At 40.0% G+C, this 26,605-nt stretch overlaps 4 protein-coding genes across 8 annotated transcripts in view; 1 reads left to right on the top strand and 3 right to left on the bottom strand.

Annotated features, from left to right (window-relative positions):
* The first annotated feature begins 5,607 nt into the window (after window positions 1-5,607).
* Window positions 5,608-6,850, top strand: LOC135702085 (allantoicase-like). The gene is made up of 2 exons (XM_065223086.1): window positions 5,608-5,722; window positions 5,789-6,850. Exons 1-2 carry the CDS (start codon window positions 5,630-5,632, stop codon window positions 6,848-6,850), a joined length of 1,155 nt encoding a protein of 384 aa, XP_065079158.1. The 5' UTR covers window positions 5,608-5,629.
* Window positions 6,851-13,004: 6,154 nt separating this feature from the next.
* LOC135702123 (histone H3-like) lies at window positions 13,005-13,328 on the bottom strand. Its single transcript, XM_065223121.1, has one exon. It carries the CDS (start codon window positions 13,326-13,328, stop codon window positions 13,005-13,007), a length of 324 nt encoding a protein of 107 aa, XP_065079193.1.
* A 238-nt stretch (window positions 13,329-13,566) lies between these two features.
* LOC135702122 (histone H1-III-like) lies at window positions 13,567-14,073 on the bottom strand. The gene has a single exon (XM_065223120.1). The coding sequence runs from the start codon at window positions 14,071-14,073 to the stop codon at window positions 13,567-13,569; it is 507 nt and encodes a 168-aa protein (XP_065079192.1).
* Window positions 14,074-17,753: 3,680 nt separating this feature from the next.
* tws (protein phosphatase 2 regulatory subunit tws) overlaps window positions 17,754-26,605 on the bottom strand; it is a 118,513-nt gene continuing 109,661 nt past the window's right edge. For all 5 annotated transcript variants that reach the window (XM_065223187.1, XM_065223190.1, XM_065223189.1 and 2 more), the window contains one exon: window positions 17,754-19,401. In XM_065223187.1, coding sequence (XP_065079259.1) covers window positions 19,033-19,401 — 369 coding nt within the window. In that variant the 3' untranslated portion in view covers window positions 17,754-19,032. The remainder of the gene's footprint in view (window positions 19,402-26,605) is intronic.

Here is a 26,605-nt window from a genome sequence, read left to right as displayed (position 1 = left end):
GCAAATCCAACAAGAGAATAAGAAGTACTACAACCTACGAATAAAGCAGTCGCAGCAGTATCAACTCGGTGATGTTGTAGCTATTCCGAAGACGCAGTTTGGCGTCGGTCAGAAAGTCAAGCAGAAGTATTTTGGACCTTACGAGATCGTGGGAGTTTGGCCGAATGATCGCTACGAGGTGCGAAAGTTAGATGCCGAATCTGAAGGACCGAATAAGACGTCAACATCTGGAGATACCCTTAAGCCTTGGTCACTTCCGGGTCGGAAGTAATACCAGGAAAGGCCGTGTGGGACGATTGGTGTACCCCCCGGTGGGAAACGAAGAAAAACTTAGTTCAGTGGTTACTATCGACCGATGCACACGCATCTTCGCGTTTGTAAAACTTTAAATTTAATAAAGCTAATTTCTGTATTTCTCACCAACTCCTCTCCATCTTTTCTTACATACACGGATACGAATTTTGTTCATTTAAAACAAAAATATAAATGTTTATACCCTAAACATATGAATTATTCAAAGTAACTTGAAAGCATGTTTAAAACTAAAATATTTATGTTTGAATTAAATTCACAGGCATGTTTATTACAACAATATAGGATTTGGGTAAACGGTTTTTAGCGTGTCATGCCTCTTTATTTCCTTCTTGTTACATTCGGAAAAAGTTGCCCCAGCTTTGCTCAACTCAACAGAAAACGACCTGAAAGTGGCAAAAGCGAAGATGGATCCGGAAACCAGCTCGACAAAACCGGTGGAACCGCACAGTATCAACTTCACTCTGTCGTTTCTGATGCCGATCTCTATATCATCCACCTCCACATGTGACTTCGAAAGAACAACAAAAATCCGAAATGGATTCTAAATCCATTCCGAATACTCCTCCGACACCGAACGTAGAAAGAAACCGGTATGAGGATTAGTGGCAGAAACGAAAAAACGACGCTAATATCATAATTTTTCACCGGTTCCAATGAACTGAAACCCCCGGACACCCACCCCGACGGGTACCAGCATCCCGGACCAGGACCCCAATACCATCAGGTCACCCTTAATCGCACCCGAAAAAGAGCAGGAATGTAGATGCCCTGCCCGAAGATCTTTTCGTTTTTCATTTCATTGCAATAAGTTTCATTTTGCTTTACCCTGCACTAAACTACTAAAATAATTTAAAAATATGTATGTTTATTTTAAACATGAGAAGCATGTTTAAAATAAACGTATTTATTTTTGTTCGGCTAGCTGTCAAACCAAACAAAAACAAATACGTTTATTTTCAACACGAATATTTTTAAAATAAACGTAATATTATTTTTATTTTAAACATTGATTTCCCATGACTTCAAACATGGAATACGTTTGAAATCAACCTAATTTATTTTTGTGGCCAGAACAAACTGAGTTTACGTTTAAATTTACCTCAAATATTTTTGTTTCAACGATAGTTTTTTCTGGGTGTAATAAATAACAGGGGCCCTAATACACTTTCCTGGGGCACTCCAAGGTTATTCCCCACGGGACTGCAAAAACAGTCCGTTGAGTTCTGTCAGATAAATAACTTTCAAACCATTTTTATGCAGTACACGTAATTCCAAAGCGCTTGATTGATCTTAACAATAAGGGCCTAGAATTTGTTTAAAAAGCGCGTTTAAGATGCAAAAAAAACAGCAACAATCGTATCTTTACACTCCAAGTTATTTTTCCACTTCGCTAATACCAAATTCAATACGGTTTCACAAGAATGACCTTCCCGATATCCGGACTGGTATCAACCAACTATTACTATTTAAATACTCCAACAGCTGGCCTTTAACAAGTTCTAAAATTTTCTCTAATGTGTGCAACATGTTGATGGGACGAAACTTTTCGGCTTTAATCGTTCCAGCAACTTTTTGAATAGGAACCACTCAGGATGCCTTCCAAATTTGTGGCGCATGTCCAGCTTGTAATGATTCATTAATAAGGTCCAGCAAGATGTGGCCAATGACATGAAAGCAATCATAGACCTTAACAGCGGGGATGGCATAAGGGGATTTTTTAAATATCGGACAAGTTTGGGCCGAAGGGTTTCAGAATTATAAGAAAATTTTCCCACAGGTAGAGGTTATGATTAACGTTCGAAAAAAATTAAAAAATTCTGACTTGTTAATTGTAGTTGAAGTTTTCGGCTTTTCCCGGACATCATGTAGGGAAATTGGCTCTAATGTTAGCCTATGGATCTAAGATTGGGTCCATCGCTAAAAATCTACTATTTATCAATTTTATCTAGATGAACGCGTAATTGGGATAGTACTAATGGATATTTTTGGTAAATATTGAAAATTTAGTTGATTGCTGAATTTTTTTTGTATAGGCCCAAATTAGGGGCATTTACCGTGCGTGATAATTGAGTTCTCCAAGCAGGATCTCACGAACACTACACTAATAATATAATTTTACACACACTAGCGTATACTGTCATGTGCACGGTAAGAATAAAACATCCATTTATGATTTAAAGTGAACCCATTGTCAATAAAAGTGGCACTACTAATCAATCAATAATTTATTATGTCAATTAAGTAGTAAATATTTGCTACTGTTAGCAGAAACTCATTGTTGTTAAAATAATGTACTCATTAATGAGTAAAGCCACTTTTATTAAAAACGGGTTAAATTTTACTCATAAAAGGGTATTTGACTGTTATCGTGCAAGCGTAGGGTTTGTTTTCGTTTTGTTGTTTATTTTTACTTTAGAATGACAGTTCTTACAGCAAACAAAAAAATTCTCACAGCTAACAAAAAATTTCATCTCACTAACACACGCAAATCTCACCAATACGAACCCGCCTGGAGAGGACTATGTTTGCACCATTGAGCAATATCAAAATAAAAATAAAATCTCAAAAATTTCCGGAATACACGGCAGGTTCTAATAATGTAGTCTGGATCAATTTCTCTCCAGGTTCGGGTCAATGTTTGTCTGAGGCTTGCTGTACTCGGGTGGCGTTTAGAACAGGCCTTGGCCTTCATGACGCGCCATATTGAGTAATCCAGCGGATTAAGTTCGGGGCTGGATGGCGGCCACATATCCTTCGCCCAGAACGGAAGGTGTTCCTGCAACCACTTCTGAGTGCGGTTCGAGGTGTGGCACGGAGCCCCATCTTGTTGAAATACAACATTTGGCTTTTTTTTTTTTTTCCTTTGGTTTGTTTTTTCCGTTGATCTTGTTTTCCGTGCTGAGCACCAATGCTACCGACGTGCCAGGAAGGCAGCTCCCACACCTGGACCCTACCTATCGACCCATCAACTCATGAACCGGGGACCAACGGCTTTACTTCCCATCCGAAGGAAGGTGTGATCAGAGATGTTATGCCTCAGAACATCCCGGCAACATTTGGTTTCGGACCTACTGTTCTTTGATCTACGGAAGAACATACTTACTTAAAATCTCGATGTAGACCTCCGTGTTGACCTTGTCGCCTTCTGGAATGAACACAGGGTCCATTTTTTTGCCATCGGAAGCCACCAATCCAAACACCATAACGCTAGCAGGATGCTTGGTCAGATACACGTTCTTGTGCTCGTCGGCCACGTCTTTTACCGGAAGAGAACTAATATACCGGTCGGTTCTGGAATTTGATACGGGATCGACGGTAATTATGCTCTCGTCGGTGAACAGGTTTACCGGAATTTTTCGCTTAAAGAAGTTCAAGATTTTCTTGCATCGTTCGACTCGTAGCTCCCGGATGCGGTTGGTAATCATGTGAGTTTTTTCCGTGCCCTCGACTTCGGCCCGCAATCTCCTTTTACGATCTTCGATCTTATTGAACGCACTGGATTTACCCAAATCTTCCTTTTGATAGCAGCGATAGCCCTCGGAACCCGAGCTGACCTCGGACGACCTGTGGCCACCTTCGCGGATAGTTGTCCTTTCTTTTCTCGGTCTAAAACCCTTTTGACGGTCCACCGGGACACTCCCACGGCGATTGAAATTTCTTTTTGCGACATTTGCGCGTGGGACAAATCACCAATACGCTGCCACTTCATCATGGTGCAACTGTCAAACTAAGTAAATCATTTTCTTTTATACACAGCCTACTACGATATGAGCTATAGGTTACGTGCATGCAAAGAAAACCAAGGCATTGTATGTACAGGTGAAACGGGAACCTTATTTGTACGATGGTGCAAACATTATCACGCACACGGTATATATAAATGAATTCAGGTATAACATTTGATAACGGCACAAAAGCATTTGTAAACAAACTTTCTAAGGCCCTTTACACGTGAACCAAAGTACGCCCACGCAAACCAATACCACTTTCAGAAAGGTGATAGTTGCCCCTATCCGATGATGTTGTTGGTTTGCGTGGGCGTACTTTGATTAGCGTGTAAAGGGCCTTAGCCCCTCTACGGGGGCTACGTACAATATAGCATGTTTTTTTTTAATTGGCTCATAAACTCAAGCTAATATTGAATCCCGAGCAAGGCCGGGCACACTCAGCTAGTTTATTATAAAGAGGTTTAGAAGTAGATTGGGAAAACGATGCCACAACAGAATGGACAAAGCTCTGGTTCAGCTACGAGATGAAGGTTGGATCAGATTCTATGAATACTAGGGTAAGATGGGTCATCAGTGACGATGAGGCAAGATGGGTCATCAGTGACGATTGACTCACAGATGGCGAATGGGTCAAAATGATAATGACGTTTTGATATCTGTCAAATTGCAAGACATTTTTTTAGTACATCCACAGAGAACAGACATGGAGGCTCGAACAAAATTTCTCTAAAAACTTGTGTAAAGATTCCTATTCGACTTAAGCGCCACTAACGGTGACTTCCCCACTTAAAAACCCTCTTTGACAACATGATGACGCTGGCGTTGCACAAATTACACTAGACACTAAGTGCTTGTAGCGCCAAGTGGCAATTTTCAACAGAAAATTTATCGATACTAGCGCCAAATTGGTCGAAAGTGGAAAATTTATAGAGAAAATCAGGAGAGGGTTGTCAAAGAGGGTTTTTTTTACAGAAATTTAGTTCGAGCCTCAACGTCTGTTCACTCGTTCTCTGTGGCATTAATGATCGCTTAGAGCTATGGAAGATTTCACCTCTATGCTGTGATATCCTGGAATATACATGGTATTTACTGCATATAACGAAGATTTATGAATCCGTGTCTGTGATTTCAACTTCTATCTTTATTGATCCTTTTAAACACTGAAGTAAAACATATCATAGATCTTATGCATACTACATATGCCTCATTCAAAGCGACGATGGACAATGTGCAAAAGTTGTCTAACAGAGATTACCTCATCTCGTAGATAGGCATTACAAATGCGAACTCACGTTATCAATACAGGTAGCAAAGAAGAAGTTATCATCAACCGATGAGACATTCCCCTCACATTCTGTCCAACACCAACAGCCTACCCTTGCACCACCACCGATAAGACGCAATAGGACGGACGAGCCGCACTGATAACCAAGTCAATTCAGCGTCCGACTGACCGTTTGCCAGAGTAGCCTACATTGTTTTCGTAGCTGATTCTCGTTCGCTTCCTATCTGTTGTTAACTTCTGATGTAATTCAAAAAAACATCTGCCCTCCTCGTCAGCAGCAGCATCATTTAGCGTTTAGTATATGGCCGTCTTTGAACTCGGAAGGACAATGTCGGGCGCACAGAAGCTTCAGGAACCTGCATTCGTGCAGCTTAGCGAACTGGCATCGGAGGGTGTAAGATTGTTCAAAGTTGACCTTTAACTTGTTCACTTCTAACGGAACTTTTGCATCTCCCCCCAGAGCGGTGGTCGAATCTGCTTCGCCACGGACGATTGGTTTGCCCCGGCCGAATGGATGCTGAAGGATACCGAACCGGTGTTTATCCCGGACAAGTACACCTCCTATGGCAAGTGGATGGATGGTTGGGAGACGCGCCGCAAGCGGATTGCAGGTCATGATTGGTGTATCGTAAGGCTAGCTGCGCCAACGGCCATCAAGGGTATCCTGGTGGATACGGCGCATTTCACGGGGAATTACGCGCCAAAGTTTTCGATCCAAGGGGCACGTCTGACTAGTGCCGAAGAAAACATGATTCCGGAACGAGGTGAGGAGATGATAGGGACTGCGTGCAGTGAGAAGGATTCTAAAATGATGGCTCAATTAAAAAGTGAGCAATGGACGAAGATCGTCGGGATGACTGCGTTGAAACCAGGCTACGAAGATACCCGGAAGCAGTACTTCACCATTGGCAATTGCAACGAAGTATTCACCCATCTGCGGGTCAACATGTATCCGGATGGGGGTATTGCGAGGCTGCGAGTTTTCGGAGAAGTTCAACCGGACTTGGCAGCTGTCAAGGGGAAGGCGATTGACTTGATTGGAATGCTAAGTGGAGGTCAATGTCTGGGCTTTTCCAACGCCCACTACGGCCATCCACGGAACTTGATCAAACCGAATCGTGGTCTCAACATGGGAGATGGCTGGGAAACTGCACGGAGACTGGACCGACCGGCGATCTTGACGACGAACGACAAAGGAATCCTGCAGGTGCCCGGCTGTGAATGGGCAATTTTCAAACTATGCTCGAAGGGTTTCGTGGACCGGATCGTGGTTGATACCAATCATTTTAAGGGAAATTTTCCCGATAATGTTAAGATTGAGGCTGCCCTGTTGGGTGATGAACAGACGGTACTTTCGACGCAGTGGAAAATTATGCTGGATAACAGTAAGCTGTCGGCCCATAAGGAACACACTTTCGACGATGAATCACTTGAATTTCGGGGTCCATGTACTCACGTGAGAATAACGATGGCCCCGGATGGAGGAATTTCCAGAGTGCGAATGTTTGGAAAGGCTTTGTGAGATGGCATTTCAATAACAGATTAATTTTAAATAAAGTTAATAAACGCTTTCTTATCTTTCAAACATGACGCAGACTATTTTTACCGCATAGTTATGGTACGCACGTTACGTAGGAAGATTTTTTTTTTCAAATCTAGATACAGCTGAATTTAGGGCGTAACAGCTTTTGTAAACAATGTAGGCTTGCCTTGAATTCCTAGAAATCAACGAGAAAAGTCATTGTTTACAAAAGCTGTTACGCCCTAATGCCAGCTCTATCTAGAAATGTGCATATCGAGATCATCTTATCAGTTGCAGACAGGAAATGTTTACGTTTCAGATCATATCCTAACTTTACGAGCTTGTGTAGGGGCAGTTTTAATACGTAGCGAAACGTGATACTTACGGGCTGTTCATTAACAAAGTTGACAATATTTTATTTTTGGGATTATTGTAATCTACCATATTAATAATTGAATTGTCGTTCAGTCCGCATCGTGCTCTCTTGCCGTGCGGATCTATTTACTTTTTGCTGAAGTGTTACCAATCGGTGGAAACTAACGATTTTAAATTGACTCGCTACTTGACAAGCCTATTGATCCCAAGTACATCTATAAGTGTACCCCATCCTAATTGTAATTGTTCAGTATGTAGGCTGTGCCAACCGCTAAGTTGGCTGATCTAGTGTCTAACCCCCTAGTTTATACACATACTGTCCTTCCCGTTGCACTCGTCAGCTCGTGCGATACTCTAGACACACATGGGCGGTCGTATCCGGGTCCTTTCCTGGGTAGGGTCGTGTCCGTTCAGGTTCTGGTACATTAACTTAACTCACATGATAATAATACTTACCAACTCACCTTTGGGTTATAATGTCGATAATGCTGAAACTATATGAAGGTTAGTGATCAATGTTAGGTGTGTGCTGCTATGGAGTAGTAATTGAAGGAAATAAGGTTCTGATGTGGATTATAGGTAATTCTAAAAAAGGGCAAATCAAGCAAGCACACACCTTTTACAATTCTTATCCAACTTACCAGTTCCGTCCAGTATAAATTGGCTGTCTCCAACCGGCTTGATTCTTTCTGACTGCTTACTCTTTCCGATGAATGGCTTATTTAATTCTTTTTTTCTTGCTCATGCTTTCTCGCTATTTTTCCTCCTAGTGAACATTTGGCCGTGTTCCCATTTGTTCTCACGCAGGTAATATTGGTACATGAAATAGAAAGAAATAGAACAAGTTAAGTGTGAGCCGCATGCGTTGGTTAGTCGTTTGGGTCATGGGGTGTTCCCTACTTTATTAGCCTCTCTTCAGCTCTCAGATCGCCTCCTCCCCCCAAACTATTGCGGATGAAAAAGAGGACCCATATTTGGTAGCCTCTCGCAAGTTGCAATGCAAAAGATACTATTAACAAACTAATCTAGAACTGGGCTTAAACATACAACATTTTCTAAGACTGATCATGACTAATATAGAATGAATAATGAGAATTGTATGAAGAAAAGACTATCCCAAAAGAAAGTTCCCTAGCAATAAAACTATTACTCCGTGCTAATCTGAGTTATTTCAAAATGCGAATCCACAAACAACATACACAGAAACTATACCCGATCTCAACAAACTCTACCGAAATCAGAACAGCTGAACTACTCGGTAAGATTTGGGCATTTCAATTTGATTGTATTAAGCTACTTTATATCGAGTTTTTTTTTTCAATAATTGCAACATGTGAATAATGCAGAACGAGTTTTAAATTGTTCTAGAGTCAAATTGGTTTTATAAAATAAAATATCCACCTGCACTGTATTGTACATTTAGAAATCATTAGACCCTAACGCACTTGCTTGACCAGACTTCAGCATCAACCGGTCGGCAGTGCACTCTACACTTCAAGTACCCTTTGTTTCAAATTCATCTCAAATTTTATACTTTACCCGAGTGTTGATTAATCACAATACAAATTGTGACCGAGCGCGGACTTGAAGTTAATAGACTATTAAATAATCTAGGTCTATTTTAGGATTATATATAAAAAAAAACCAATTTTGGCCAATGTGTGTGTGTGTGTGTATGCCCTCTAACCCCCACTGGCCGGCAGTGTTATTATAGAAGAACTCTCTCTACAATGTCGCATTTATGGTCATTGTAGACAGCTTTAGTGCGGGAGTTAGAAGGTGATAGCTCTATTGCAGATCCAGCAACCTATTTCAGAATGTCTGGAGAGTCACGCCCATTCCGAGGTTACTTTCACTCACAATAAGCCCCGCATGTATGCATCACCGTTATCAAATGGATATTGGTTATATATACACACTTCCAGGCAGGGTTACTTCCACTCACTTCGCTATAAAAAATGTTTTTCGGAATTATGGAATCATTGGATGCAATTATGAAAGTTTGTACTTGTCAGAAACAAGAAGAGGTTGGAAGGTATGCATTTGACACATAAAACCTGTCAATTTCGCTTTCAGTGCATCACAATCAGCGAATTTATGACTCGTGAGCGTTCACTCAGAGTGAGTGCTCACGAGTCGTTAAATCGTTGATTGTGACGCACTGAAAGCAATAATGTCAGGTTTTATGTGTCAAACACCTAGTTTACAACCTTATCTTGAGACTTACAACTACTAACTATCATTATGATATCTAATGATTTCATAATTCCGAAAAACATTTTTTTTATAGCAAGTGAGTGGAAGCAAGCCTGCTTCCAGGTTCGAAAATATTTTTCAAACCTGGCATGTATTTAGTTTAATTTTGACATTATTTTTTTTTTTAATGATTGGAAAGCTCTCACCATATTCTGCACTTCCGCCGTCGTTAATTGCTTCTTTTGGAATCCCTTGGACTTTTTCTCTAAAGCTTTGTATTTCATTCCGTGCTTCACCGGCAATTTTCTTCCGTAGATCGTCCTTGGTTGGTTCCTTGGTTCTAATATGATTCCGCTTTTTTGGTCGGTTTCATGTCCACCATGTGTCATTGAATTGCCATGGTGATCTGGGACGAGGCTCACGTCCAAAGTCGCTGGTCCACCGAGCGCTCCGTGTGCGAAAAGAGAATGAAAGAAATACGAAAGGGATCAGTTTCAAGAAGTGACAGTTTCATAATATTCCCCAACTAACCATACTCAAGTAAAGTAAGAATATACAAGCTATATTGCGACTATATGGTAACTTGGGTACTCATATGGCCGTCAGAATGGTTCATCGGTTGCGAAGTGAAGTATTTCTGAAAGTGATGCGCTATATTTCTCAATGTTTTGATTTTATCCTAACGTTACACTCAAAATAAATGACACGTTATTGTTACGTGAAAAATCACGTGGAGTCTCACTTTTTCTTTTGACGTTGGATAACGTCTTTCGGCAACATACGGGGGTACAAAATTGAAAACAGTTATTTTGGATGCGTTACGAAAAATTTAAAGATTTTGAACGATAATAACTCAACCGTCTCTCGATAGATTTACGAGATAATGGCATCAATCGATTGGAAATATTTCTAGTAATTTGCTGAATGTTTCAAAACTATTGATTTCATTCTGTAAACTATTGAAAAATGGTTAAAAGTAAACCATTGTCTACACGCAGAAAAATACGGCATATTAGAATCAAAAATATTAACGCTTTGATTCAAATGCAAAATTTTTGTCAAATCAATAAATATGTTTATTTGATTCTAATACAGGGCAGAATTGGTTCTAAAATATTTACATTAGAAACAAAGATCTTGGTTTTAGATTCAAAAAATATGCCTTTGAAAATGATATGATCTCCGCCATTTTATTAAATCACGCAAACGGAAAAATGGACTCGTCGGAAGAAGTCGTCATTGAAGAGTTGGAAGTGGAAACGCTAGGTGTGGATGAATTGGAAGTGTTAAAATTATTGAAATCGTTTGAGTTGTGCGATGCTGTAGTTTGTGCTTTCATTGGTAAGAAAATTGTACTATGAAGATTCTAATATTTGTGATTATTCCAGCAAACCGATACACTGTCGATATTCTGAAGTTTATCGAACGGAAGGAAGTGGAGGAACTAATCCAGCAGCCATTTTTAGCGGAAAGAACTAAATGCATCCACGGAATCAATGCATGGAGAAAAAGCCTGGTGAGTAAACCGTAATTTATTAAAAGAATCAAATCAGCAATGTCTTATTCCTTTTAACCAGAATCTTCCGCCGTTGGCTGAATCAGCGCCGTCGCCTTTTCCACCTACGCTTCTCGCCATTCATGAACCAGACGTAACAAGAGCTGACTGTACAGCAACAAAACAACTGAAAGAACAGTTATCACCAACATTAACATTCTTGAAATGTGTACAATCAATCTGCATAAAATAGAAGAAAGATTGTTATTTAGATGCTGTAATTATGTAAATATAATAAATATTGTTTGAAAACCAAAAAGTATCATGAAAGTTTTAGTTAAACAATAGGGCCCTACTATGTAAATCGAGTCGAGTGACACTTCTGGTCGCTGGTCTATTTTGTTATTACTTCTGTAAAACCAAAATAGACCAGTAAGCAGAAGTGACGCTCGACTCGACTTACATAATAGGGCCAATAAAAATTTAAATATTACGGTAAATCAAGTTATTAGAATCAACAAAAGGTTTCTTAAAAACAAAAAACCATTTTTTTTAATCAAAAAGATTTTTTTTTGTTTCAAAAAAGAAGCGCATCATTGAAATAAAAATAATTGCTTTGTTTCAAAAATTCATATGATAGATTCAAATAAAAATGTTATTGAATCTACTCACAGTCATATGGAAGCTTGATTGTAAAATCAACAAACATTTGCTTTGAAACTAATAACAAATATTGTTGATTCAAAGAAAATTACTATTAGGCCCTGATTCTATAATAATTTTTGTTGAATTCAAAGCGGTTTATTTTTGAATTTAAAAGCCATTTCTCTGCGTGTAAAGATGGTGAAAATCGATTGATTTTTTTATATTCTTATACTTTCTCCAACCGAGACATCAGATGCGAGTATCTGACACCTCTGATATTTTCTGTTCTACTATATAAGCGTCCAACAAGGTCGCCCGTTCCATCATTCCCCCTTATTCTGCGAGTCACGTGATTCTGTCACCGGTGAGGTGACAATTGTCACCTCGTGTGAGGTGACTCTCCATGTAAATTAAATGGAGAGTCACCTCACACGAGGTGACTATTGTCACCTCACCGGTGAGAGAGAGTCACGTGACTCGCAGAATAGGGGGGATTGTCTATCCGATCGTCGACCCAGCAGCAGAGCAACAGTACCAGAGCAGCGGAAGCAGAGCAGCGGAAGCAGAGCAGCGGCAGCAGAGCTTGGGGGCGAAAGGGCAACTACGCCGAGTGCGTTGGTGCCAGTGCTCCGGTATACTGGGCCGCCGTCATGGAATGCCCAGCTGCTGCAGTTCTCAGTCGGTCGTATTCACCGTCTGCTCCGCAAGGGCAACTACACCGAGCCCGTTGGAAAAATAGCCCTTTTCAGGGCCACAACATTATCAAGAAAGAGTTTAACGATTAATTTTCTAATGCCTTTCCGACACTTGAATATCGAAAGTTGAATCTTCGCAGAGCCATATTTTATCTCGAAAAATAATTTTAAAATTCTTAACAATGGAGATGCTACGAGAATCTTGAAAACATAATAAAATTTACTTAGAAAGTACCATAAAATATATGTTATTTTCTAGTGGATTGGGCAAAGACCTTTTCACTTTGATGCTACATGAAAATAAAGTGAAATTCATTGCCAAATCATATACCGGACCCGGATGTGTTTGTTTTCAAAATCTCGAAAACAAACCCCCGCACACGTTCTACTTCGTTACTTAATCTACGGAACGAACGATTTTAAATTTTAAAGGTCACTTCAACTCTTTTGAATTATTGTGGTGGCCCTGAAAAGGGCCGGTTTTGTCGAGGGGGGCGACACATCTAAATCTCAAGTTTAGATGCTCAACAAATCTCACACTAGCGAATCAATCTTCAAAAAATCTTCTTTCATTTGGCGCATCTACTTGCATCGTGCATCATCTTTTTGCAGAAAATCTTCAGAATCGTCATCAATCTTCTTTCTGTCTACTCAGCGTGCGCGCAGCTAGCCACAGCAAAACACAATCTTTTCTGCATCGTAGATAGAGTCATCCCCCTCGGGTTTTGTTAAGATTTAGACGGGGTAATTAAGCGCGTTCTCCACGAATACGACGAGCCAGCTGGATGTCCTTCGGCATGATAGTGACGCGCTTGGCGTGGATGGCACACAGATTGGTATCCTCGAACAGACCGACCAGATAGGCCTCGCTAGCTTCCTGCAGAGCCATAACAGTTGAGCTCTGGAAGTGCAGATCGGTCTTGAAGTCCTGGGCAATTTCACGGACCAGACGTTGGAAAGGCAACTTTCGGATCAGCAGTTCGGTGGATTTCTGATAGCGACGGATCTCACGCAAGGCGACGGTGCCTGGCCGGTAGCGATTGGGCTTCTTTACTCCTCCGGTCACCACCATGGATGTCGTTTACGCTCTGAAGCGGCAGGGACTTACTCTGTATGGATTCGGGGGTTAATTTAGTATCATCGACTCAGAACAAAAAACCGGCCCTTTTCAGGGCCACCATATACATTTAAAAGGTGTTTTAGAATTGACTTTCTTGCCAGAATGTGAAAGGTTGAAGTGATGTGATGGAGCGTTCATCAATCTGCGGGTGTTAAGCTTAAATCAACGTAGGTCCTGCTGGTTACCGCTACTAATCCAGTACCGACAATATTCTGCATACATTTTGGTGTGGTAGTTCCAGATACGTCGTGCACTTCCGGAATCGAGAGAAGAAATTAATGAAAACGCCTGAGTTGTTGTTGCCTGTTTTCTCGCCGGCAGCCTTCTTCGGTTTCTTCTCAGTGGCGGCTTTCTTGGCTTCAGCCTTCAACTTGAATGATCCCGATGCACCGATTCCCTTGGTTTGGACAATCGTTCCTTTCTCGACGTCATTCTTCAAAGACTTCTTAAGGAACGGGGCTAGCTTGGCAACGTCGCACTTGTAGTTGGCAGCGATGTACTTCTTGATGGCCTGCAGCGACGATCCGTTGCGTTCCTTCAGGGTTTTGATGGCGGCAACAACCATTTCGTTCACTGGGGGATGGGTCGATGGCTTCTTGGGTTTGCCCTGTCCCTTCGGGGCCCTTGGCTTCTTTGTCTTGGCTGGCGAAGTGGCAGCTGGTGCTGCAGCAGCGGCTACGGTTGCAACTTCAGACATTTCGGCTTGAATAAGGTAGATACACTGTTTGGATTAGTCGACAAGAGACAGCAGACCTACACACTTAGATTTTTTTGCCGAGATGGGCACCACCAAGCAGCTCGGCATTTTATTTTGCTGGAAATTCAGCAAAAAATATGTTTGTTAGCTGAGATCTCGGCAAAATTCCCGTTTGTTAGCTGAATCTCGGCAAGTTTTTCACTGAGATCCAGCAAAATAAAATGCCGAGCTGCTCGGTGGTGCCCATCTCGGCGAAAAAATCTAAGTGTGTATGTAAGATTTTGAAGTCTGTGCCAGGGAGATAAACGCGAATGTTGAATTGTTGATTGTTCACGAAATATTTTGATATTTTCCGGTAACACAGTTTAAAAATGTTAATTAAGGGGAGAAGTACAATTAGAATTTTTTTTTCCGAAAAAAATTTTGTTGGCTTAATTTACTCTATATGTATCTGGGAATGAGCCTTTAAAAGCATAAAGCCGTTCGGAACTTATTTAAAAAGTTATACGCAATTCAGTGAGTGCATGTCAAATGGCTGAACATGTCAAAGTTGAACTTTAAATGCTTCTACTGAAAAGTAGTGTTTTCAAAATCGCCGTGCAATGTACAGGTCAGAGTTTTCATTCAAATCGATTCCGGTTTTCTGTTTTATGTTCATAATTAAATTCTCCACAACATGAATAGAAAGATTTTTTAGATTTGTTTGTTATAACATGTTTTTTTTTATAAACAAAGTCGAAAAAAATAGGGTTTTTTAATTTTTTTTTTCAACTTCAAATTTTTTTGTAAAAAAAACATTATTTTTACATACGAATTAATTCATGTTGTGCGCTGTACCTTCAAATTTAATGTCGTTTTTTTTTCAGACGTGATCATGGACGTAGGGACTGCACGGCGCGAAGTGCTGCTTTAAAAAATTGACTTCACATTATTTATAATAATTGGGCTAAATTGTAAAATTTTAAAAAAATGTCACTGATAATTAATCTTCATTAAATCCTTAATAACATACATAAAGAATCGCTAACATTCATTTATTTCCCTACTCGCAATCCACTCTCAAAGATAGACCTAATTTTAGGCCTTCTAATTGTACTTCCCCCCTTAAGGTATTTATCTTTGCATAATCAAATAAGCTGTTATCGGAATTTTAAAGATAAATAGTTAAGGTATCAGCTCACCAGTAACAAAAATGACTGAGGTCAGCGACAGAGTAGAGCCCAACAACATCAGCCCAACAAAACGGCCCTTTTCAGGGCCACCAAACTTTCGCAAAAGAGTTATTAAGGAATATTCCTAAAATATAATATACACAATTAAGTACACATAACAGACGTTATCCAACGCCAACCGTGCGGTCGTATCTAGTATACAACCCTTCCAACTTTTTGTATTGTATTCGAGAAAGAAGTGCACAACCAAGAAATGAAAAAAAAAAACATTGTGGAACGTATGCATAAAATTTTATTTGCGTTTTTGCGACATCTTGCAACCAACTTTACTACCCATAATCGCATATCAGTCCCATCTTTGCTTGATTTCCTATCCATATGGGACTGATATGCGATTATAGGCAGTTTAGGTTATGAATTCGACAGTGAGCATTCATAAGGGCGTATACGCGATGATCGATTCTCTTCATCGATTTTCTCTTTTCTTAATAACTCGCTAGATTTAACGTTTGTCGGTGCGTTTGTTGTTGCTTTTGAAAGCCAATACAACCTATTACAACTCTACATTGAACAAATTCTACAAAATTGTTTCGCTTAGCTGTAGCAATGCAAAGAGAAAAACGATGAAGAGAATCGATCATCGCGTATACGCCCTTATGCATGCTCACTGTCGAATTATTCGATTCAGACTCCACCAGATTTAAACAACGCTAGACCAACAATTGAAATAGGCAGAACAACCAAACGTAAACAATGGCTTTAAACACAAATTCCTCGAAAATCAAAGCCCATCCAAACAATCTAACACCACAGACAAACAGACATAACGCTTGCAAGTTGTTCATCGAACAAGCATTTAACGGACAATTTAAAAGTATCGTAGTTGGTAGTGCCGCCACCTGTGGCGCTCATAGTCATTTCCCTTTCGTTTGACGTTTACACACTACCGCCATCTGTTCAGAGTAGTGCCCACCACAGTGTACTCAAGAGATGGCGGTGATGTTTTAGCGACGATGTTTTACAGTGAGAATTATTCAATGGGTTATGTCTGTTTGTCGGTGCTAACACCATCATCTGATAGAGCAAACTTCCTTTATCGAGTTGTTAGAATTTTAGTTTACGTGGTAGTGGTAGTTTTGATTCTTGAGAATTTTGTGTTCAAAGCCATTGCTTACGTTGAGTTGTTCCGCCTATTTCAATTGTTGGTCTAGAAAGATTTCCAAGCTACCTTGTTGTGCAGCGAAGGTAGCGAATTGAATGAATGAACGTGTTATAAGGCAACAGGAGAACACGCAAACATCACCAAGGGATAATACGGAGTAATTAGTGCTTTTACTAGTTTTTCCCTCGTACATTCTAAGTCAGAAATATAATTTCGTTTATCCACTCATAAAGCACTTAGCGGGAAAAACGATCAAAGATTTTTTTGTGACTGAGTTTTAGTAACCCAAAAAGTGGTCTTCAAGTTAAACAAATAAAACATCAATCTCTCAAATTGTTACGTTCTCTGGGAATGGTCCTATAGTCCATAGAATGTATTGTTATGTATCATATTATTGAATGGAAGAACCGTGCATCAATCAAAGGTCGTGCGTGCTCTCTCCGAATGCATAACGAAGCTCTATATTTACGGCTGATGTAAATCACGCCTCACTCAAGAACGAACCCCGCATCACTCATCGTGATGCGTGTTTGTGGAAGTCCAGCTTGAGCATCAATCTGAACTCGAACTCTTTTGCGCTCTTTGGATTTGACATCATTGCTCTTAATATGTGAGGGATGAACTAGCTCACAATGAATGAGCATCTATACGGAGTTTAAGCAAGCCTGGGTGACTCTCCGTGCAAATCAAATGAGTCACCTCAATCGCGGTAACTTTTGCCACCTCACCTCACTCACGGCGCAGAATAGGCCTCAATATGTCTTGCTGCAATCAGAAACGAGGAAGATGTGGCGGATTGACCACGTGCACCAAGTCATTCGTTGACGTTAATCCACATTTGTTTTTGTATCGACCGTGGACCGTTAGTAGACACCTTCTGTAGATTATTTGGCAAATCACCACTTCATGGAGAAAACACTCGTGTTCAGTCAAGGGCTGCTGATCAGATTATCTCGGCAGGGCTTTCGAAGCTTCCAAAAATAACACCACATCTTTTTTTTATCTGTTCCAACAAAAGCGTTCGGTCGGATGATGATGACGACGACGACGACGAGAAAAGCGCTCCCAAACCCTTCCTCACTCTACGCTGTGCCTCACTTTCTCTCTCGCTCTCGTTCGTTCGTAGTCCACTCACATCGCAAGCCAAACTTTGCCATTTCTTATTTCCGAATGTTCTGTGTGTTTTTTTTTGTTTCACTCTCTTAGCTTCATATTCGTTTTCTTCTTGTTCCACAATTGTTTTGCTTTTTGTTACATGATTAATGGTCTTCTTTTTTCATTTAAAAAAAAGGAAAAGCTGGAGAAAGATTCCGCCGCCATCGCGGCTCTTTCAGAACTTTCTAGAATTGTGTTTGTGTGTGTGTGTATGTGTAAGTCTGTGTGTGGATGGGTGGTATGATACCATCGCCATCCGGCGGAGATGACCCCTGCCAATTAAAGCAAATACTTTCAATAATCTATGTTCATAATAATAAAGAATGCAACAAGTTGGTATGTGTGTACCATTTTAAGTTTGTGTAAGTCTGTCGTTTGTTTGTTTACTATCTGTGGGGCTTCATGATTTGCTTGTTTCATTGTAACTTTTGTTTATGTGTTTTGATTTCATTTTTCCCACTGAGGGTCACTGATTTTCGCACTGTTTTCCGATAGAGGACTAATCAATAAAACTGATGATGACGATGATGATGATGATGATGATGTTGATGTTGATGGCGTTGCGATATTAACTCTCTGCTCACTGCTGCTGTGGCTGCTTTTGTTGTTACTGGATGATAAAGATGATCAAATTTAAGACTAAACTATCAATTAATTGATAATAATCGTAATCGTTTCGGCTGTTGTTGTTGCTGCTGCTGCTGCTGCTGCTGTTGCTCCTTCATTCCTTTCCTTTCTTCCTATTTTTTTTTTGTGTTTGTTTTTTAAACATTTTACATCTATCACACATCCATCCGTCCGTCATGCACACTTTTCTAATCGTGTCCCCATTCATACATGCATCCATACACGATTTACATGCGCCGCTGCTGTGTTTATTTTTGTTGTTGCTGCTGCTGCTGCTGCTGCTGCACTCGTCTTCTTATCTCAATTTTCTGTGTGTGTGTTTTTTTAGTCCTGCATTTATTTTTTGTTGATTTTCTTGTTTTTTTTTTTATCTTTTGCTCTGCTTGCTACTTTTCGTTTAATTAAGGATAATTCTGTAATAATAATTGTTTTTTTTTTCTTTGCCTTCCTTGCTTCTCCTTTATGCTGCTGTTTATGTGTGAGTTCTCCGTTTGTTTGTATTTGTTTCTCCTCTATTTATGGTATATTATAAAAAGCTTTCACATTGTTTGTTGTTGTGTTTTAATTTCATAACTTCTCCTCTCTTGTATCATTTCTATTCGAAATATACCACCATGATTCTATTTGCTATATTACGCTTCTCGAATTCAACTCTCTGCATTTTTCTGCGCTCAATACTAATCTGCGTACCACTTTCGGCCTCTCATACCCATCATCGATCGTATTGTTCGCTGACGCTCTGCCACTCTTGATCAGTTTCTTGCATCTCTTCTTTTCCTTTTTTTTTTGTTTGTTTCAGCCTAAACATTTATAATTGATTATTACTACTACGCTTACTATTAGCTAAAACTTATCCTGAAATATAAATAGATTATTGGTAGCGGCGACGGCGATGATGTTCTCGAGGGGGTGCCAGGCGGTGTGCAGGATCTTCTTGTTGAAGTCCAAACAGTCGACGCTGATTTCGTCCTTTTTCCGCTTGCCCCCGGTGCAGACCTTGCGCGGCTTCAGGACCGTCTTCGGCTTGATGATGTCCCGGGACGCTTCCAGCGTGACGTCCTTCTTGCTGTTGCGGTCGAACACGCGGAAGAAGTTGTTGTAGCTGCCGGTCATGATCGAACTGTCGTTGCCGTTCCAGCAGCACTCGAACTTGTCGAAGATGCAGTCGTTCTCGTACAGTGAGCACAGCTTCGTGCGGAGGTATTCGTGCACCTGGAAGGGGAGAGGCGATAAGAAGCATTAGCGAATCAGTATGCAAATTTGGACCGTGTTGGATGATATTGTTTTAGGTCTTAGTCTCTAATTGCTCATGTTCCAGGAAGACATCCGGAAGATTTTTTCTCATTTCAATACATACAGGGAATCTGGTTCCAACTAGACCGTTTGAAGGGACGGAGATAACCATCGACTTAATATAAAACGTAGACACATATCGAGATATGGAGAGTTGAGTGTACTTCTGTCCGGTACTGTACAGTCTTCTAGAACTACTCCAGAACTTGCTGAACCTCCACAAAATTATACTTCTTTGAGATTCCTTAACAGTTGGAGTGTTGCACAAAGTTGTCAGATTATCAATTATCTACCTAAATAATGATAACATCATTACCGCTTCCGGTTTTCCAAATTCCAATATGGCTACTTCCGGTTTGTGGAAAACTGCCAAATACTCTACAATATGGGTATTTTCTGAACGGAGCCGATATGTAGAGGCCAAAAATCGATGATGGATGCCATTTTTGAATCCAATATGGCGAAATCCGGTTTTCTAAAATCCAAGATAACGACTTATGATTCGTGGGAAACTGTCAAACATCCAACAATATGGATATTTACAGAACGGGGACGACGTGTAGAGGCCGGAAATCGAGGTTTGCCGCCGTTTTGGAATTCAAGATGGCGACATCCGGCTTTCTACAACCCAAGATAACTGTCAAATGTCCTTCAATATGGTTATTTTCGAAACGGGGACAACGAGTAGGGGCCGGAAATCGATGTTTGACGTCATTCTGGAATCCAAAATGGCGACTTCCAATGGAAAATACCGATTTAATTTAATGATTTGAAAACGGGAACCATGTGTAGAGGCAGCAAATCAACGTTTGACGTCATTTTGAGATTCAAAAAGGGCGACTTCCGGTTTGTGAATTACTGTCAAGTACTCTACAATATGGGTATTTTTGGAACGGGGACGATGTTCAGAGGCCAGAAATTGATGTTTGATGCCGTTTCTAAAATTCAAACTTCTGTTTAGTGGAAAACTGTCACCCAACAATATGAACGGGACGATATGTAGAAATCCTAGCTAACTGTCAAATGTCCTTCAATATGGTTATTTTTGAAAAGGAAACAACGAGTAGTGGTTGGAAATCGATGTTTAACGTCATTTTGGGATGCAAGTGCTACTTCCGGTTTGTGGGAAACTGCCAAATACTCTACAATAAGGGTATTTTATAGAGGCCGGAAATCGAGGTTTGACGCCGTTTTGGAATCCAAGATGGCGACATCTGGTTTTCTACAACCCAAGATAACTGTCAAACGTCCTTCAATATGGTTATTTTCGAAACGGGGACAACGAGTAGGGGCCGGAAATCGATGTTTGACGTCATTTTGAAATTCAAAATGACGAATTTCGATTTGTGGAAAATATCCAACAATTTTAATGTTTTGAGAACGGGAACGATGTGTAGAGGCCGAAAATCGATGTTTGACGGCATTTTGAAATTCAAAATGGCGACTTCCAATATGGGTATTTTTGGAACGGTCTTGAGACTAGAATTCGATGTTTGATGCCGTTTTCGAGTCCAATATGGCGACTTCCAGTTTTCTAAAATCCAAACTTCTGATTTGTGGAAAACTGTCACCAAACAATATGGATGTTTTACAGAACGGGGACGATATGTAGAAGCCGATGTTTGACGCCATTTTGGAATCCAAGATGACGACATCCGGTTCTCTAAAATCCTAGCTAACTGTCAAATGTCCTTCAATATGATTATTTTTGAAAAGGGGTCGGAAACCGATGTTTGACGTCATTTTGGGATTCAAGATGGCTACTTCCGGTTTTTGGGAAACTGCCAAATACTCTACAATATGGGTATTTTTTGAACGGGGACGATGTGAAGAGGCTGGAAATCGACGTTTGATGTCATTTTTTAATCCAATTTGGCAACTTCCATTTTTCTAAAATCCAAGATAACGACTTCTGATTTGTGGAAAACTGCCAAACACCCAACAATATGGATATTTACAGACCGGGGACGACGAACGTGTAGAGGTCGGAAATCGAATTCAAGTGAAAAACTGTCAAATACCGAACAATATAAATGATTTCGGAACAGGGACGATGTGTAGAGATCGGAAATCGATGTTTGATGCCACCTTGTAATTCGAAGATGGCGACTTCCGGTTTGTGGAAAACTGTCAGCTACCCTACAATATGGTATTTTTTGCAAAGGAGACGACGTGTAGAGGCCGGAAATCGATGTTTGATGCCACATTAAGGTCCAAGATAACGACTTCCGGTTGTAAATATCTGTCAAATACCCAACAATATGAGTATTTTTGAAACGGGGACGACGTGCAGAAGCCGGAAATATGTTTGATGTCATTCTGGAATCGAAGATGGCGACTTTCAGTTTGTGTAAAACTGTCAAATATTCTCAAATATGCGTCGTTTTGAAACTTGAACGAGAGTAAAGGCCGAAAATTGATGTTTGACAACATTTTGAAATCCAAGATGGCGGCATCCACTGATTGATTGATTGATTTCTTTATTATAGAGACTTTCGTTGTCGTTGGCTGGTTCGTCTCTGACATCCACTATGAAAAATGGTCCAATACCCAACAATATGGGTATTTTTGGAACAGGGCCGACGTTCTGAGGCCGATAATGTTATATGCATTTTTATTCATCGTAAATGGCGACTTCTGGATTTCTGAAGTCCAAGATGGCGACTTGCAAGTTTTACTAAACTGGGAATACAGATATTTTCAAACCCAACAATATGGATAGTTTTAGAACGACGACGACGTGTTAAGACCGGAAATCAATGTTTGACTCCATATTAGAAACCAAAATGGCAATTTCTGACTCTAAAAAAACTGGTAAGTACCCCACATAATGGGCCAGTGACAAGGCCTATACCAACAGCAGCGTTTGACAGCAGACAGCATGTCCCGGGCTCAAATCGTTTATTTTGCTGTGCTGGGCACGCTGTCACGGTATAACCTATTGCCTACCCGCCTGCCACTGGGCTGTTATGGAACTGAGATGATGTGTAGAAGAGGTAGGAAATCTTTGTATGACTTTATTTTGCATTCCAATATGGCAACTTCCGGTTCTAGCAAAATTTTCAAAAAAATACGAATGTGTCCAGAAAATTTGACGGAAATTCAGGGAAGCTCCGAGAACTTCAATGAAGTGCCGAGAACTTCTTGGTTGTTCTGAAATTTTCAGAAAAAAATCCGAGAACTTTACTACCCTATGCGACACAACAATTCCATTAGCATTTTTGGCGAAAATGAGTTATACATTGGAATCGATTGTCAAGTAACATCACTTTTCAATGTAAACGAAAACTGTCCTACTTTGTTCAGAAAATGTCGCGAAAAATACAAAAAAAAACTAGGTTGTCCCATTCATACGAGTTCAAAGAGAAAACAATCTTCAACTGCGTCTTTCTCAGCTTACGGTTTTAACGAAAGGGTCAACTATGTTGAAAAGGCAGTTTAAAGAAGTTGCAAAAATTTCCAACTTCATTAAAATTTAGAATACATCATGGTCTAGGGGATTTAGAGGAGTTTCGAGAACTTCAGTTAAATTTCGAAACTGTAGGTTAGAATTTCACCAAATACAATTTTCTTCTGAGAACTGACATAAAGTTCTCGGAACTTCCCTAAGTTCCAGTAATTTTTGAAAACTCTAGAAAACTTATAAGTTCTCTAAAGTCGTATTTGAACACATTAAGAGTTCCTTGAACGTCCGTGAAGTTCTCGGAAATTTCCGTAACTTACATCAAGTTTCCATAACAGTCCTCAAATATACGGAACTTCCTTGAAGCTCACGGAACTTTTCTTATTGTTTCGATGCTTCCCTAAAGTTCTAGGCATAGAAGGAATTCTCGAAACTTCCCTGAAAATCTAAGAATAATCAAGGAGTTCTCTGAACTTTCCTGAAAATCTAGAAATAGTTAAAGAAGTCTCGAAACATCCCAAAAGTACTCGGACTTCGCAGAACATTCCAGAAATTCCAGAGCTTCCCGGAAATTCCGAGAGCTTTAAAAAACCCGAAAACTTTCCAGAATATTTGAGAACTTCCCACAAATTCCGAGAGCTTCCTAGAACATTATAGAACTTTCAAGAAATTCAGAAAATTTCCCGAAAATCCCGAGAAATTTCCAGAATATCCGAAAGCTCCCACAACTTCCGAGAACTTCTTTGAAAATGCTAATATTCTTGGAATTTTTGAGAAATTCTTTGATTGTCTGGGAAGTTGACAATCCGAGACCTTCTTAAAAATTTCAAAAATATGAAAGAGTTTTTCAGAAGTTCCGGTAACTACTCAGGAGTTCTGGGAGCTGCACATCCGGGGACTTTCCATAAATTTCGAGAACTTCACAGAAAATCCAACGACTTGCCAAAAGTTCTGTGTACTTCTCTCACAAATTCCGAGTACTACTAGATCTAGATTCTTATAGATCTAGAAACGTCCCGTAAATTCCGGGAGTTTCCCAGAAGACCCTCAAACTTCCTAGCAGATACGAGAACTTCATAGAAATTAGTAGAACTGTCCAAAAAATCCGAGAATTTCACACAAGATATCAGAACTTCTTAGAAATTCCAAAAACTTCTAAAAGATCCTAGTACTTCCCGGAAATTCAAACAGCTTTCCATAAGTTCCGAGAATTTCTCGGATGATCTTCCCAACAAATTCCAACAACTTCCCAGAAGTTTTGTGTGCTTATCTCACAAATTCCGAGCACTGCTAGATCTAGAAATTCTAGATCTCGGAACGTCCCATAAATTCCGAGTGTTTCCCAGAAATTACTAGAACTTTCCAAAATATCCGAGAATTTCCCACAAGATCTCAGAACTGCTCAGAAATTCAAAAAAAAATCTAGAAGATCCGAATACTTCCCATAAATTCTGACAGCTTTCCAGAATTTTCGAGTGTTTCTCGGAAGATCTTCTCAAAAAAATCCATCAACTTCCCAAAAGTTCTGTGTACTCTCTCACAAATTCCAAGTACTACTAGATCTCGGAACGTACCAAAAATTCCGAGATTTTTCCAGAAGACCCTGTCGAACTTTCTAGCAGGTTCGAGAATTTCCCAGAAATTACTAGACATTCCCAAAAATCCTAGAATTCCCTGAAAATCCCAAAACTTCTCAAAAATTATAAAAATATTAGAGAGCTTTTCAGAAGTTCTGGGAACTGCACTGAAGTTCCGGGACTTCCCATTTATTTCGAGAACTTTATAGAAGATCCAACAACTTTCCAGAAGGTCTGTGTGCTTCGCTCGCAAGTTCCGAGTACTACTAGATCTAGATCTTCTGGATCTCGACACGTCCCATAAATTCCGAGAGTTTCCCAGAAGACCTACGAACTTCCCAGAAATTACTAGCACTTTTCAAAATATCCGAGAATTTCTCAGAATTTTTCAGCAATTTCAAAAGTTTCTAGAAGATCCAAGTACATCTCAGAAATTCTGATAGCTTTCCAGAATATTCGAAAGCTTCCCATAAGTTCCGAGAATTTCTCAGAAGATCTTCCCTAAAAATCCAACAACTTCCCAGAAGTTCTGTGTACTTCTCTCGCAAATCTCGAGTACTACTAGATCTAGATCTTCTCGATTTCGGAACGTCCCATCAATTCCGAGAGTTTCCCAGAAGACCCTCGAACTTCCTAACAGGTTCAAGAATTGCCTAGAAATTGCTAGAACTTTCCCAAAAATCTGAGAATTTTCCAGGAGATCTCAGAACTTCCCAGAAAATCCTAGAACTTCTCAAAAATTCTAAAAATATTAGAGAGCTTCTTAGAAGTTCCGGTAACTACTCAGAAGTTCTGGGAGCTGGACTGTAGTTCCGGGGACTTCCCATAAATTTCGAGAACTTCACAGAAGATCCAACAGTTTTCTAGATGTTCTGTGTGCTTCTCTCGCAAGTTCCGTGTACTTCTAGACCTAGTTCTTGGAAAGTCCCATAAATTTCGAGAGATTCCCAGAAGACCCTCGAACTTCCCAGAAATTACTAGAACTTTTCAAAATATCCGAGAATTTATAAGAAGCTCTCAGAAGTATCCAAGTACATCCCAGAAATTCTGATAGCTTTTAAGAATATTCGAAAGCTTCCCATAAGTTCCGATAATTTTCGAGATGATCCACCCAAACAAATCCAACAACTTCTAAGAAGTTCTGTGTACTTCTCTCGCAAATTTCGAGTACTACTAGATCTAGATCTTCTAGATTTCGGAACGTCCCATCAATTCCGAGAGTTTCCCAGAAGACCCTCGAACTTCCTAACAGGTTCAAGAATTGCCTAGAAATTGCTAGAACTTTCCCAAAAATCTGAGAATTTTCCAGGAGATCTCAGAACTTTCCAGAAAATCCTATAACTTCTAAACAATTCTAAAAATATTAGAGAACTTCTTAGAAGTTCCGGTAACTACTCAGAAGTTCTGGGAACTGCACTGAAGTTCCGGGAACTTCCCATAAATTTCGAGAACTTCACAGAAGATCCTACAACTTTCTAGAACTGCTTCTCTCGCAAATTCCGTGTACTTCTAGACCTAGTTCTTGGAAAGTCCTCTAAGTTTTTAGAGTTTCCCAGAAGACCCTTGAACTTCCTAGCAAACCCTCGAACTTCCCAGAAATTACTAGAACTTTTCAAACTATCCGAGAATTTCTAAGAAGCTCTCAGAAATTCTCAGCAATTTCAAAAGCTTCTAGAAGATCCAAGTACAACCCCCGAAATTCTGATAGCTTTTCAGAATATTCGAAAGCTTCCCATAAATTCCGAGAATTTTTCAGAAGATACTCCAAAAAAAAATCAACTACTTCCTAGAAGTTCTGTGGAATTCTGAGTACCACTAGATCTAGATCTTCTAGATCTCGGAACGTCCCGAAAACTCCGAGAGTTTCCCAGGAGACCCTCGAACTTCCAAGCAGGTTCGAAAATTGCCCATAAATTACAAGAACTTGCCCAAAAATCCAGAAGATCTCAGAACTTTCCTAAAAGTCTTAGAACTTCCCAGAAAATTCTAAAACTTCTCAAAAATTCCAAAAAATATTAAAGAGCTTTTCAAAAGTTCCGGTAACTACTCAGAAGTTCTGGGAACTGGACTGAAGTTCCGTGGACTTCCCATAAATTTCGAGAACTTCACAGAAGATCCTACAACTTTCTAGAACTGCTTCTTT

This window comes from Ochlerotatus camptorhynchus, unplaced genomic scaffold (assembly GCF_037179485.1).
Source record: "Ochlerotatus camptorhynchus isolate MF236.1 unplaced genomic scaffold, CSIRO-AGI_Acam_v1.1 ptg000185l, whole genome shotgun sequence".
Taxonomy (NCBI): domain Eukaryota; kingdom Metazoa; phylum Arthropoda; class Insecta; order Diptera; family Culicidae; genus Ochlerotatus; species Ochlerotatus camptorhynchus.
The sequence above is the reverse complement of the archived record's forward strand: the minus strand, read 5'-3'. Positions and strand labels throughout refer to the sequence as shown.